The sequence below is a fragment of the Oncorhynchus mykiss genome, chromosome 20 (assembly GCF_057628025.1).
Source record: "Oncorhynchus mykiss isolate SJ-2025 chromosome 20, ASM5762802v1, whole genome shotgun sequence".
Lineage (NCBI taxonomy): Eukaryota > Metazoa > Chordata > Actinopteri > Salmoniformes > Salmonidae > Oncorhynchus > Oncorhynchus mykiss.
The window spans coordinates 18,127,027-18,142,386 of NC_143041.1; the positions used below are offsets into that span (position 1 = coordinate 18,127,027).

The 15,360-nt window shown below is 43.8% G+C and overlaps 1 protein-coding gene across 7 annotated transcripts in view; it reads left to right on the forward strand.

Moving 5' to 3' along the window:
- Window positions 1-15,360, forward strand: part of LOC110499014 (serine-rich coiled-coil domain-containing protein 2) — an 88,149-nt gene that overhangs the window by 47,600 nt on the left and 25,189 nt on the right. For 4 of the 7 annotated variants that reach the window (XM_021575813.3, XM_021575811.3, XM_021575814.3 and 1 more), the window contains exons 5-8: window positions 95-179; window positions 806-968; window positions 6,872-6,958; window positions 9,270-9,356. In XM_021575813.3, the coding sequence (XP_021431488.3) occupies window positions 95-179; window positions 806-968; window positions 6,872-6,958; window positions 9,270-9,356 (422 nt within the window). The remainder of the gene's footprint in view (window positions 1-94; window positions 180-805; window positions 969-6,871; window positions 6,959-9,269; window positions 9,357-15,360) is intronic. The other 3 variants (XM_036955856.2, XM_090212429.1, XM_090212428.1) reach the window with 1 other exon arrangement.

A 15,360-nucleotide genomic window follows, 5' to 3' on the forward strand; every position in this document is an offset into this window, starting at 1 on the left:
ACCTCAAATACCTGACAACTTGTGGAAGTTATCGTGTTATGGTCCTCACTTTGACTCCATGCCTTTGTCTCTGTGGTCTTGTCTCCTGTTGTAGATACTGATGGGATGTCCCATCTGTCCCTGTGGCGGAGACGGCAGCTCTGTTGGACTGTAGACGACCGACTCCACAGCGACAACATGTGAGCTGCTGGGGGCTTTCGGTTACATTTCTTTGTCACACACATCCTGACCGTCTCTGCCTTTTGCCCTCTGGTATTGAGTCAGGCTGGGAATTTCCAGGGACCTCACAATTTGATATGGTCCTGATACTTATGTGCCGATGCGATATGTATTGCGATTCCATATACAGCACGATTCAATATGTACTGTGATTTGGTACTGTGTTTTTATTGCGATTCGGTGTTCCAAACATATTGCTCCTCTGCTGCAGAGGGACAAGAGAAAGCCGTGAGGAAATTATTTTGGGTGTTAAGTGCTCAAAACATGTTGGAGAACTAGCTATAGGATGATAAATACCCAAGTTTTTAAGCAGGTACACACCGACTAGTGCTAGCTAACGTTAACATCCAAGCCAAAATCACGATACCTACGTCAATGTGAGTTGTGTATGTGTGCACTACTGATGTGGGAGACAGCCACTCGTCCCCTGGTAACCGGGTAACATGTCTCGTCCTCCTACCTGCCACTCACCTGTCCCAGGCTTCCTCCCGTGGGCACTCCGATTCACCCTCGTATCACGTGCAGTGACTATCTCGCTCTCTGCCTGTCTCTCTCTATTTGTCTTTTTCCCCCTCTACCTCTCCAGTAGTGACTGTGTGTTCCAGACCTATGATGGGTACCAGAGTCAGGGCACAGGCTTGGCAGCCCCTCACCAGGCTGTGGAGCTGGATGAGCTGACACTGAAACACATGGCAGACGACTGCTGCTCTGTAAAGGCCCAGCTAGAACACCTGAAACTACTGCTGCAGGTCGGTCACACTCACACCATAACTCTGCTTCTGCTCCACTCATTCTGTGTAGATAGAACACAGACTACATGATGGACAATACACTTGAATGCAATCAATCACACTATTTCTATGAATTGTTAGGATTCAAACACACTTACTCACTGATTTATACTATCCCTGTCTATTTGTGTCTGTACTGGAGGTGACTCCTACTGAGATATACACTATATAAACAAAAGTATGTGGACACCCCTTCAAATTAGTGGATTTGGCTATTTCAGCCACACCCGGTGCTGACAGGTCTATAAAATCGAGCAAAAGTTTGGTGGAGGAAGAATAATGGTCTGGGGCTGTTTTTCATGGGTCGTGCTAGGCCCCTTAGTTCCAGTGAAGGGAAATCTTAACGCTATACCATACAATGACATTCTATGTCTCTACTGCATTTAACCCAACCCCTCTGAATCAGAGAGGCATGGGGGGCTGCCTTAATTGACGTCCACGCGATCAAACTCTATTTTCACGTCATCCAACAAATGTAAACGCTTTGCTAAACAGCATTGCCACTTGATTGGAACTGGTCCTTTGGTCAGTTTTACTTGAAAATAGAGCTCTTTGGCCATGCACACCAATGGTGAGTTTGGCGTCGAAATGTGCAGAGCAGAAAAGAACCCCATACCTACTGTAAAACGTTTCGAAAAGGGCTCAGTGCCGTTATCCTCGCAAAGTGAGCCATTGAAAGGTATTGGAAACAGGGCTGTCAATAAATTTGACCCCTACCTTTTTGAGAGAAATATACATGCATACATTATTACCAACAGAGCACACAAAGGGTGCCATTTCTTTCTAAACATATATTTAACATGTATACAGTACCAGTCAAAAGTTTAGACACCTATTCATTCAAGGGTTTTTATTTTTATTTTTACTATTTTCGACATTGTAGAATAATAGTGAAGACATAAACTATGAAATAACACATGGAATCATGTAGTAACCAAAAAAGTGTTTCTATATTTGAGATTATTCAAAGTAGCCACGTCTTGCCTTGATGACAGCTTTACACACGCTTGGCATTCTCTCAACCAGCTTCACCTGGAATGCTTTTCCAACTGAAGGAGTTCCCACATGTTCAGCACTTGTTGGCTGCAATCGGGTGATTGTGGAGGCCAGGTCATCTGATGCAGCACTCCATCACTCTCCTTCTTGGTCAAATAGCCCTTACACAACCTGGTGTTGTGTTGGGTCATTGTCCTGTTGAAAAACAAATGATAGTCCCTCTTAGTGCAAACCAGATGGGATGGCGTATCGCTGCAGAATGCTGTGGTTTCCATGCAGAGTGTGCCTTGAATTCTAAATAAATCACTGACAGTGTCACCAGCAAAGCACCATCACACCACCACCTCCATGCTTCACGGTGGGAACCACACATGCAGAGATAATCCATTCACCTACTCTGTGTCTCAAAGACAGGAGCGTTTGGAACCAAAAATCTCAAATTTGGACTCCAGACCGAAGGACAGATTTCCACCTGTCTAATGTCCATTGCTCATGTTTCTTTGCCCAGGCAAGTCTTCATCTTATTGGTGTCCTTTAGTAGTGGTTTCTTTGTAGAAACTCGACCATGAAGACCTGATTTCATGCAGTCTCTGAACAGTTGATGTTGAGATGTCGGTTACTCGTACTCTGTGAAGCATTTATTTGGGCTGCAATTTCTGAGGCTTCTAACTCTAATGAATTTATCCTCTGGCGGTCCTCATGAGAGCCAGTTTCATCATAGCACTTGATGGTATTTGCGACTGCACTTGAAGAACCTTTCAAAGTTCTTGAAATTTTCCGGATTCACTGACCTTCATGTCTTAAAGTATTGATGTACTGTCGTTTCTTGCCATAATATGGAGTTGGTCTTTTACCAAATATCTTCTGTATACCAACACAACTGATTGGCTCAAACGCATTAAAAATGAAATAAATTCCACAAGGCACACCTGTTAATTGGAATGCATTTAATTGGAATATATTTAATTTAACACTTTTTTTGGGGGTTACTACATTATTCCATATGTTATTTCATAGTTTTGATGTCTTCACTATTCTGCAACGTAGAAAATAGTAAAAATAAAGAAAAACCCTTGAATGAGTTGGTGTCAACTTTTGACTGGTACTGTATATATTGTTAAACCAAATCTATTTCTTAAGAGTAATCGTATTAGTATAAAATAATATACTTTAAAAGAAATGTTGAGCATACAGGATACCAAGTGTATTAATAGGGCGTTGGGGCACCACGAGCCAGAACTGCTTCAATGCTTCTTGGCATAGATCCTACAAGGGTGTCAATTTCAGACCCCGTTGTATTTTGATGAGTTCCAGGCTGTACCTATAATCATCTGTGCATTATCAACCGTGTTCCTATTGATTGGTAATTCATCTCCCGCTCCCCCGTAGTACCCAGAGAGAGCAGAGGGGCAAATACTGCATGCCTCCCAAATGGCACCCTATTCCATATGTAGTGCACTACCTTTGACCAGCAGTGCACTATATACAATGTCTTCAGAAAGTATTCATAACCCTTGACTTATTCCACATTTTGTCACAGCCTGAATTCAAAATGGATTAAATAGATTTTTTATCATTTTTATCTCACCCATCTACACAGAATACACCATAATGACAAAGTGGAAACACGTTTTTTGAAGTTGCTTATTTTTTGGGAAATGAAATACAGAAATATCTAATTTACAAAAGTATGCACACTCCTGAGTCAATGCATGTTAGAATCACCTTTTGCAGCGATTTACAGCTGTGAGTCTTTTGGGTAAGCGTTCCACACCTGGATTGTACAATATTTGCACTTTTTTTTTCTTTTCTTTTTTAAATTCTGCAGGCGCTGTGAAGTTTGTTGTTGATCATTGCTAGACAGCCTTTTTCAAACCGTTTTAATTCAAAACTGTATCTAGTCCACTCAGGAACGAACATTCAACATCCTCTTGGCAAGAAACTCCAATGTATATTTGGCCTTGTATTCTAGGTTATTGTCCTGCTGAAAGGTGAATTTGTCTCCCAGTGTCTGTTGGAAAGCAGACTGAACTAAGTCAAATTTTGCCTGTGCTTAGCTCTATTCCGTTTCTTTTTATCCCCCCAAAAATCTCATTGCCAATAACTAAGAAACATATCCGTAACATGATGCAGCCACCACCATGCTCGAAAATATAAAGAGTTGAACTCAGTGACGTGTTGTTGGATTTTCCCCAAACACAGCACTGTGTTCAGTTAATTTCTTTGCCACATTTAAAAAAAACTTTTTTTTTTTTACTTTAGTGCCTTATTGCAAACAGGATGCATGAAATATTTCATTCTGTACAGGCTTCCTTCTTTTCACTCTGTCAATTAAGTTAGTATTGTGGAGTAACTGCAATGTTGTTGATCCATCCTCGGTTTTCTCCTTTGACAGCCATTTAAACTTACAGTTTTTAGGTGCCCTTTGCGAGGCATTGGAAAACGTCCCTGGTCTTTATGGTCGAAACTGTGTTTTGAAATTCACTGCTCGACTGAAGGGACCTTACACTTGTCGGTATGTGTGAAGTACAGAGACGAGGTAGTCGTTGAAAAAGTCATGTTAAACACTAGTATTCCACACAGTCCATGCAACGTATGTGACTTAAACGTATTTAGGTTTACCATAACAAGACATTTCAGCTTTTCATTTTTTATTCATTTGTAAAAATGTACTAAAACAATGACTTTGATATTGTCACTGGCCTACACACAACGCCCCACAATCTCAATTTAACCCATTTTTAAAAATTCAGGCTGTAACAACCAAATGTGGAATAAGTCGAGGGGTGTGAATACTTTCTGAGGGCACTGTTGGAAATCGGGTTCCATTTGGGATGCAGGTACTGTTTTGTACATATCTGTGGTGTTGGGACACAGTCTCTCAGCCAGGGAGTTTAGGAGGAGAGTGACTGGCCACCAACATTCTGTGACATTTGGGGATCTTGTCCCTATGCTGTGTATAACAGTAGGCTCACTACAGTAACAACTGTTCAAAAGTAGTGCATTATATAGGGGATAGGGTGCCATTTGAGACTATTCCAAGGACCACAGCCTGATAGCAGGGCTACTGCCCTCCTATCATTGATATATCTTTGCATCAAAACAGTGATTGTTCTTGTCCCACTGCAGTCCCGTAGGGCTATTGTCAACACTCGCATCATAGATTTACACGGCCCCATCCATGTCCCACAGATAATTATTATCTCGGTGTGACAATCTGACAGAATCAATGATGAAAGCAGCCGATTTCCCCAACGCTCCAGCCACGGTATCCAAGGCTGTGGTGAGATTTCGGATGCCGCTAAAGGCTAATGCGTCTCTGTCTGCGAGGGACGGGAGATAAATGTGGTGGCGATCGGAGGCGTCTGATTTGCGCGAGGCTGTTATTGGTTGACGCGCGGCTTGTTTTCTGGCCTACTGTTGAAAGCGCCTGTGGCGAGCAACGGGGAGCCAGAAGAGGAGACAGTGAGTACATTCCAAATGGCACCCTATTCCCTACATGGTGCACTACTTTTGACCTGGGCCCTATGACCCCTGGTCAAAAGTAGGGCACTATATAGGGAAAAGGGTGCCATTTGAAACAGACCGACTCTGATGGGAGCTGGACTGGACACACTGACTAGACCAACGAATAAACCCCTTGTCTAAGGGTTCCATGTCACGATTGCAAATCTAATGTTCATCAGATCTCTGATCCAAAAATCTCCGAACTGAGTTCCGTTCGTGGACGCTGGGCAGTGTGGTCCAACTGAAAAGCAGCTTAGAGACTCCCTCCCGTCTATGCTCTGGGATGACACAACCCCTGGTAGACTTTTTCGACACTGATTCCTCTCCTGATGCGAAATCGTCCTCTTCTCCACAGCTCCGTCACACGTTTAGTAGTGCTAGTGGGTTGTTGAAATGTGGATTGTGTGACAATTTGTCAGAATAGCGTTCTTGAAAGCCTGATTTGACATAAAGAGCACTTTGAATGTAGCGACTGTAGCCTATGTCATTACTCATGCACTATTTCTTCCTAACCTCTGTTGGTTGAAACGTTGCCATGGAAATGGCACAATCTCAATGTTAATGCAATGAGGAACGATAACCGTGCGTCCCTAGACATCAAGACGTCTTAAAAGAACAATTGAAAGCGAGGAATGGTTTAGTGTAGGCATTAGGCCTATTTTGTAATTCATGTAAGAGCTTATGGCTGATCATTGGTTTCTTCATAGAAATATAAGGGATAAAAAAAACAAGTTCTGTGAACTGCTATTGACTGTTATTTTTGTTCGAGCTGCTATTAAAAAAATAGGGTTATAGAAAAAGGCCATTGTCGTGGTAGGAACATACGGAAATCTCTGACGTCACTCTTTTCATCTTCACGGATCTATCTGAGGGTGTTCTCTAAAAATGGCCCCTGTCACTGTGTTAAATTGCACTTGATGCCTTCAAACTGCTGGCCCTCGCTGGCTCACTGAGCAGTGTGTGAGCACTCTGAGTGCTTTTGTTAGCTTGACACGCTAAAACCACTCCTGGCATCGTTTGGCCTGACCAGGGGGTGGATTGAAGGCGGTAGGAGATTTGGAGAGTTAATTCAGTTCAGTGTGTAAGAGTCACGAAGATACAAAACGCAGCTATGATAATGTTGGGTTACAGTTCCTGTTGTTGGCGAGCCAGCCTTTAGCCTTCTGTTATAAACCCTGCCACAGCCAAACATTGGCTCTTTATACCAAAAAAAAGAGTGCTCAAAGGTATATGGTAGTTGGCCAACATGAATATGACATTCTAGTCATATTTAACAGACACGCTCTCTCTGACATCTGAGTTAGCCAGCAATCCACAAGCCTAATATGAGCCGTGTATGTTTTGGTGTTCTTGTATAGATGGAGGATGGTAGTGATATGGACGACACTCTGATTCTGGATACCTTGAGTCCAGAATCCAGACGGGACCCAATTCAAGCTCGACAGGTAAGACCCACTGTTTAACACTGCGCACACACACACACACACAGTAGTAGGAAGTGTACTGTCAAACAAACCCCGTGTAGACAGTGGATTATGCCCATGTTATAGATGTTTGTCCAAGGCCCTGTTTGTCCTCGTGTTTCCAGTGCCCATCTTCTGTTTGTGTTCACATGGCCTGAGCGCTTTGGTTTGTTTTCCTTTTTGTTGTTTGTGTGCATACCCTGTTTTTGTCCGCTGTACGTTCTCCATTCTCAGGTTATCTTTGTTGCCGTGTCAACTCTAGGTCTGTTTGTGTGTGTGTATGCTTGTTTGCCAGGCATATTACGTTTTTTGAACCTGGAATCCAATTTCCTGTTATTGTGTGTGTTTATTGTGCGTGTTTGCAATTGACTGTGTGTTCGGGGGCACATTTCTTCTTTTTTTTAACCTTTTGATCTCTCTTGACGGAGTCAAGCAAAGGGAAGTCTATTCCTTCTCCACTCGACATCACAATGGCCAAGTCTCAACCTCCTCCTGACCTAACCTGTAAACACTGCAAACCTGTGTACAGCTGGGCCAATGTTCTCTGGCTCTTCCAGCTTAGCCTTGCTCTCCCAGCATGTCTGTCTGGGGCAGTGGAGGGGGAGGAGGAGGGGGGAGATTAACCACCCTGAACCACAAAGACATTAAGGACCCTAACAACCTGGCAGAGCCCAAACCCACACCTCTCATCTCTATCCCTGAAAGCAAGCAGAGCCCTGCTGTACGATAGCATTGACATGGATGGTGAAGGCTCCAAAACGGGATCACCCTGAGTGCCTACCATATTCTCTAGCATGCACTGTCACACAGAGAAGGGGGCATTGGCGCCAGTAGGCATTTACAATGCATTTCTGCATTAAATTGTATAGCCATTTATACACACATTTTTTTCGGTCACGCAGGGACTGTGTGTGATTGTCTGGGCCGGAGTGCATGGAGTTTAGGGTGTCGTGGAAATTTCCTTAATTACCAAATGATGAGAGAGCAAATCACACACCAGTCAGAGTTATGCTTATACCTTTAATAATGCTTAAGCTTTTGCAATAGCATTTTGACTTTCAACAGTTCAGTATCTCTAATGAAAAGTTGAGAGTGGTCAACATAATGGCAAATGGGATCCTTTATAGCAAAGATCCACCCCCCCCTAGACGACATGACAAACCACAGGTCTTAGGAACTTACACAAAGAAAGACTTTACTTCAGAGAGGAATATCCCCTAGCCAGACAGTTGGCTATAAATTATCGTTCAGTTTGGTCTCCTAAACAAAGCTCTTATCTCGTCCTTGGTACAAAATGGTACCAAGACATTACCCCCACCCTATGGAATATATGGAATTGTCATTTAGATAGAACCAATTCTAAATACAACCAATCCTGGACAAACTCACGGAGAGGAGAGTGAGGCTATAGGTCAAGATAGGAGCAACAAAAGAGGGAGCATAGAATGATTCCAGACACTGCCATCCTCCTCTCCCCGATGGAAAAAGTAGGGAGTGACTGGCACACAGACAGTGGAGCAAAAGACATGTTTACACATGACACCTTGACCTCTCCCCTCTCTGCGGCCCAAGCAACTTAGTCCTGACAGAGAACAGATAACTGCCAATGGCCACCACTATAGTACAACAAAATACATTCTAATGAGAAATAACTCATAAGCATATCATGAAAATAAAACATCCTATCTATGTTACCCAACTAATTCTGATTAATCCCCAACAAGGGACCGGGTAAGGGAGTGGGTAGCGGCCGGGCCAGAGGGAGCCTGGCTGGGCTGGGAACGCATCAGAATGCAGCGTGTCTGCCTGGTCCTAGGGTTCCCGCTCTGTGTTTGGCTGAGGCCCATTAAAGCTGCAGGGTACCTCCGTGGCGCTGAGCCTCTGATGTGCTGCCTTTGCCCACGGACCAAGCTTATCACTCTCTCCCATCCCGACAGGTGTTTTGGATTCTCATTCGAGGGCATGTCCCCCTCTCCGTCTTCAAGCTTTCCAAACATGCGCGCGCTCTCTCTCTCGCTCTCGCATTCACTGGCTCTCTCCAGCTCTCCCTCCTGCAGGGAGACTTCACAGCCAGGTTCATGGTTTGTGACTCTGGCCCATGATCGGCTGATCGACCTCCCCCTTATTCCATGCTATCCTCTGGATGAATTCACAAATTGGATTCTGGCTCAGATCTTGGCAGCCCTGCGGTGGACGGGTGGAGATGAGTCAGGAATAGAAATGTGTGTTTAAGGCCGTTAGGGGTCAAATAAATCCGTGCGGCTGTACTGAACTGTCTTTGTTTGTGTTATAGGTGGAGGAGCTGTTGAAGGAGGTGCAGGAGCTGAGAGAGGAGCTGAGGAGTAAAGACCGGACCATTTCTCAGCTGACCCAGCAGATGGTATGTGCTTATTATTGTACAAATGTTGACGCCGGAAGTGCAAACTCTATTTCATCGCAGTGCACTTCCGCGACTCCGACTCCAACCTTGCTCACCCCGTTTTCATGTCACTCTTCTAGCTAGTCGCTACCACTGTGACCCATGCGCAGTAAGTGTTGTCAAACCCTAGGATTTTACCAGCCTCTTCCAAACCCACAGCCCCTTCAGACAGGTCACCCATTATACAAGCCAGTATTCGACGTCCATCTGTCTGAGGACGTCTGGAGATGACTTGGAAACCTGCCACTAGGGGCAACAGTGAGCGCTGTTATCTTCAAGTAGGTTTCGGTTTTTCTCAGGTGTTGTGGGCTGGGATGGCGGATGGGCGGAAGCATCTGCCTCTGATTCCAAAGTTTTCAAGTTCGAATCCAGCAATAGAAAGTAGTTTATGATATTTATGTTTTAAGCCTATCCCAAACCTTTCCCTTAACCATTCAGAGTTGATGCCTAACCTTAAGAATTCTGAGTTGATGCCTAAACTTAATCCTAAACACTTTTTGACGTTTGAGAAACATGGATGAACGTCTAATTCTGACTTGAGACTGTGAGAGCATATTGGCCACTTATAGATCCAGCCACAGAGTGACATGTCCGCTCCTAGTAGTCTATAAGGCTCTCCTCTGCCATCCACTTACTGTGGGGATCATGAAGTAACTATGGGCTCCATAGGGCCAAACTGGGTCTATCCCGGGGCTGGTTCTGAGTCTGGGTGAAGACTTGAGAACTGCAGGAGCAGCTTCTCATGTTACTTTGGACCTAGTGTGGGAGAGAGCTGTACTTGTGTCCATGCCTGGATGTGTCTTCCAGGGCCTGAGCCACTCCAGCTAACTGCTACTGCCCCGGAGGTAGAGTGGGAAGAGGGCTATCATTATCGGACCTGTCCTGTGTGGGTAGTGTGGCTCTTACTCTGTGGGTAGATCTGTGAAATTACACTTCACCTTGCTTGGAATAATGTCTCTCATTGTGGCTCTCTCTCTCGCTCTCGCTCTCTCGCTGTTGTCAGTTTCTCTGTCTCTCTCTCTACACTGAGTATTGAAAACAGCTCTTTCCATGACATACTGTAGACTGACCAGGTGAATCCAGGTAAAAGCTATGATTCCTTATTGATGTCACTTGATAAACCCACTTCGATCAGTGGAGATGAAGGGGAGGATAGATATTTAAGCGTTTAGACAATTGAGACATGGGTTGTGTATGTGTGCCATTCAGAGGGTGAATAGACAAAATATTTAAGCGCTTTTGAACGGGCTGTGGTAGTAGGTGTCAACAGCAACGCTGCTGGGTTTTCCCCGCGAAACAGTTTCCCGTGTGTATCAAGAATGGCCCACCACCCAGAAGGACGTCCAGCCAACGTGACACAACTGTGGGAAGCATTGGAGTCAACATGGGCCAGCATCCCTGTGGAACGCTTTTTGTGTCCGTGTCAAGTTTCAACTGAACGACACGCTTGATTAGTCTGCCCCTGACCATGCAACACTTGTGAAACTCAATATTAGGAAGGTGTTCCTACCGTTTGGCAAACACTGAGTATCTTTCTCTTTTTCTCGGTCTCTCTATCTCTTTGGGATCTTTTCCAGCTCCCATGCCTGATCAAACTGAATGAAAATGAGAATGTTGAGCTTCTGTAAATGTCTTATTGATTGAGACTTACTGCTTTAATTAGACTTTTATTTATTGATTCCCCCCCACCCACACTTTGTTAATTTCATGGTGCTGTGTTGATGCTGTTTACATGTTATTTGTTAAACTGTTTTTCACGCCTTGTGATTAACATTGCAAGAAACATTTGGAAATATAGTTTTTTCTAGTATTCTGTCATTTCCTTCTGTTGCGTCCCGAAGTAGCTACTGCATCATGTGACTCCAGACTCTGTATCATCCAGTTATTTACCAGCATCATTTCAAGTACCCTGAAATCTACCTTTTACATGACCATATCACAGATATGCTATTTAAGTTGAATGATCTACCTTCTGTTTTGATATCATCTTCTCTCTACAACCCTACTTCAAGCCGTGCATTCTTATTGTTAGGGGGTGGATCAGCTTTAATATTGCAGATGGATTGTGGCTTCCATCAGTATAATTGTCTGCATCATTTCCAATCCTCCTTTTTTTTTCTTTTATTGTATGTTTTTTTTGTAACTATGTAAAATATATATTTTCCCCTAACCCTACCATACCTCCCCTAATTGGAGTAAACTAATGGACAACTTTATTTTATTTTATTGAATATCCGAGACATACAATATACTTGCAGTGAAGCCGCTCAACAACTACACCATATCAGTCATCCAACAGACTCCCATTCAGATTCAGAGCGACACACAGAAGTATCCAGGGTCAACGCCCTGCTCAAGGGCACCTCGACAGATGTCCCACCAGGCCAAAAAAAACGGAGACCCCCCCCCCCCCCCCCCCCCCCCCCCAAGAAAAAAATAAATGCAATGAATTCCAATCCCCACCCCCAAGAACCCCCCAAAGCATCAACAACCACGAAAATAAACTAAAGAGAAAAAAGAAAACAGCAAACAACAATGCAAGAAAAAAAAAAGGACATCAAGGACAACTAAAATCCTAACAGCAACGCCAACTGTATATGTTTGAATGCATGTCTGGCACTATTACATACGTGTGTGTATATTCATGTGTACAAACATCTGCACGGCATCAGCCTCAGGCAAACCGGCATTAACTGAAAAAAAACGCTACTCCTCAGTGTCAGTCAAACTTTTTATTATGTTTTATTTTTGACTTATCTTTTACCATCATTCTATCTCCCGCACAGCAACTCCACTCCCACTTGTTTCCAATTGCACATCCCAACCCTAAGCCCATCCCACCTATCTCTACTGGCCACCCTCTTCGGAATTCTACTCAACATATATATCTTTCAACTATTCCGTGAGATTTAACGTATAATTCCAATCTGTCTAATCGAATGTAATCCCACAAGTTGCGACAACTCTTAGGCTTCTACTTCCTGCTTTAACATACTATATACATTTTATGGACACAGTTTACAATAGTTATCTTTTGTTTGTTTTTAGTCCCATCCTTCAGCTCCACTCAACCCCTCCCATCTATCTCAGAACACATGCAGTTTTGATTTCTATTTGCCATATATCTTTCAACTGTGCTGTGATGTTTCACAAAGTTCTGAACATTTATATTCAACCTATTGTAAATTTAAAGACACAACTCTTGGCAAAAAAAAAATATTATTAATCGATTTGACGATGACTTTTTAAATCACCCAGCAGTGCTATTTGCAGAGTTCGCTCCAGGTAAATGTTGCCATTCCTGAACCTGCGACCAAAAACAAGCTACGTATGGACAGTACCAAAACAAATGATCTAAGGATTCTGTCTCCTCACAACAAAATCTGCAGAGCTGGGATGATTGTATTCCCTATATACAGTGCCTTTGGAAAGTATTAAGAGTTTCTCCACATTTTGTTGCAGCCTTATTCTAAAATGTGTGAAATAGTTTTTTGCCCCTGATGAATCGAAACACAATACACCATAATGATACAGGTGTGCCAAGCTTATAGCTTTGCAGTATTTGGGGAGTTTCTCCCATTCTTCTCTACAGTTCCTCTCAAGTTCTGTCAGGTTGGATGGGGAGTGTTTGCTGCACAGCTATTTTCATGTCTCTCCAGAGATGTTCAAATCTGGGCTCTGGCTGGGCCCCTCAAGGACATTCAGAAACTTGTCCCGAAGCCACTCCTGCATTGTCTTAGCTGTGCTTATGAGACACTTTTGCTATGAGACTCAAAATTGAGGTCAGCTGCATCCTGTTTCCATTGATCATTCTTGATGTTTCTACAACTTGATTGGAGTCCACCTGTGGTACGTTCACTTGATTGGAAATTATTTGGAAAGGCACACACCTGTCTAAATATGGTCCCTGAGTTGACGGTGCATGTCAGAGCAAAAACCAAGCCATGAAGTCGAAGGAATTGTCTGTAGAGCTCCGAGACAGGATTGCGTCGAGGCACAAATCTGGAGAAGCGTTTCAAAAGATGTCTGCAGCATTGAAGGTCCCCAAGAACATATTGGCCTCCATTCTTAAATGGAAGAAGTTTGGAATCACCAAAACTCTTCATAGAGCTGGCCGCCTGGCCAACTGAACAATCTGAGGAGAAGGGCCTTGGTCGAGGAGGTGAACAAGAACCCAATGGTCACTCTGACAGAGCTCTAGAGTTCCTCTGTGGAGATAGGAGATTCTTCCAGAAGGAAAACCATCTCTGCAGCATTCCAACAATCATGCCTTTATGATAGAGTGGACAGATGGAAGATACTCCTCAGTAAATGACACCCGCTTGGAGTTTGCCAAAAGGTACTTAAAGGACTCTGACCATGAATCAAGACTTTCTGGTGTGATGAAATCAATTGAGTCTTTTGCCTGAATGCCAAGCGTCACATCTGGAGGAAACCTGGCACCATCCCTACAGTGAAGCATGGTGTTGGCAGCATGGTGGTGGCAGCATCATGTTGTGGGGTTGTTTTTCAGCGGCAGGGACTGGGAGACTAGTCAGGATCGAGGCGAAGATGAACAGCGCAAAGTTCAGAGATCCTTGGTGAAAACCTGCTCCTGAGCACTCAGGACCTCAGAATGGGGTGAAGGTTCACTTTCCAACAGGACAACGACCCTAAGCACACAGCCAAGACAACGCAGGAGTGGCGTCGGGACAAGTCTCAATGTCCTTGAGTGGTCCAGCCAGAGCCCGAACTTGAACCCGATCCAACAACTCTGGAGAGGCGTGAAAATGGCTGCGCAGCGACGCTTCCCATCCAACCTGACAGAGCTTGAGAGGATCTGCAGAGAAGAATGGGAGAAACTCCTCAAATACAGGTGTGCCAAGTTTGTAGCGTCATTCCCAAGAAGACTCAAAGCTGTAATCGCTGCCAAAGGTGCTTCAACAAAGTACTGAATAAAGGGTCTGAATACTTATGTTTCTGTTTTTTTATTTTAATACATTTGCACAAATAACTAAACAGTTTTTGCTTTGTCATTATAGGGTACTGTGTGTAGATGAAGGGGGGGGGGGGGGTTGTAATGTAACAACATTTGGAAAATATCGAGTGGTCTGAATACTTTCCGAATGCACCGTATATGATGTCTAAATAAAGTCAGTTATAATTTCTTCTGTCCTGATTTTAAAAGCCATGCATTCCTAGCAACAAAGTTCCATAGACCATTTATAGATACATGATTTAAGGCTAATATTCTTTATTACTAGAATCAGCCTGGATGCATGATTCAGGCCCAGAGGAGCTGTTGAGGCAGCAGTGGAGATTTCATTACACAGCTCTCTCTTTCCTGCTAATTTCACCTTTTTGATGTTGAACCAGCTTCTCAAACAACAGAGCACCGATTTTATTTCAAGGAATCATGTTGGAATCCTGTTGGTGTATTTCAGCATGCCATAGCTGATATGCTTTATGACTGGAATCAGCCCGGATGCATGATTCCAGGTCCAGAGGAGCTGTGGAGGCAACAGGGGGATTCATTATTATTTCTTCACCACAGGAACACACCTCTCTCTCGCTCTCTTACTCTCTCTCCTGCTAATATCACATTTGAAGTTGAACTAGCGTATCGATCAAAATAGAGCAATGTTTTATTTCAGGGACTCATCCTCCTGTTGGTAGTATGCAGACACAACGGGTAGTTGGAGCCTGGACAGACCCTGATTTGGTAGGGCTTGTAGTCCTCTCCTTTACAATAACACGTACACTGTTTTAATAGTTCAATCATTTCTGGGAGTGTTTCCACCCTCGACGCTAAGCGCCACAGTGATTGAACCGTTGCTATTCATTGTGGGAGCATTCAAACACTTGCGCCTCATACTGTAGGGCAGCGGCGTCAAACTCATTCCATGGAGGGCATTTTGTCCTCTTTTTTTATTTTTTATTACTTGTGTCCGATTTTAAGACCTCCACGACCAGGTGAGAGGAGTTC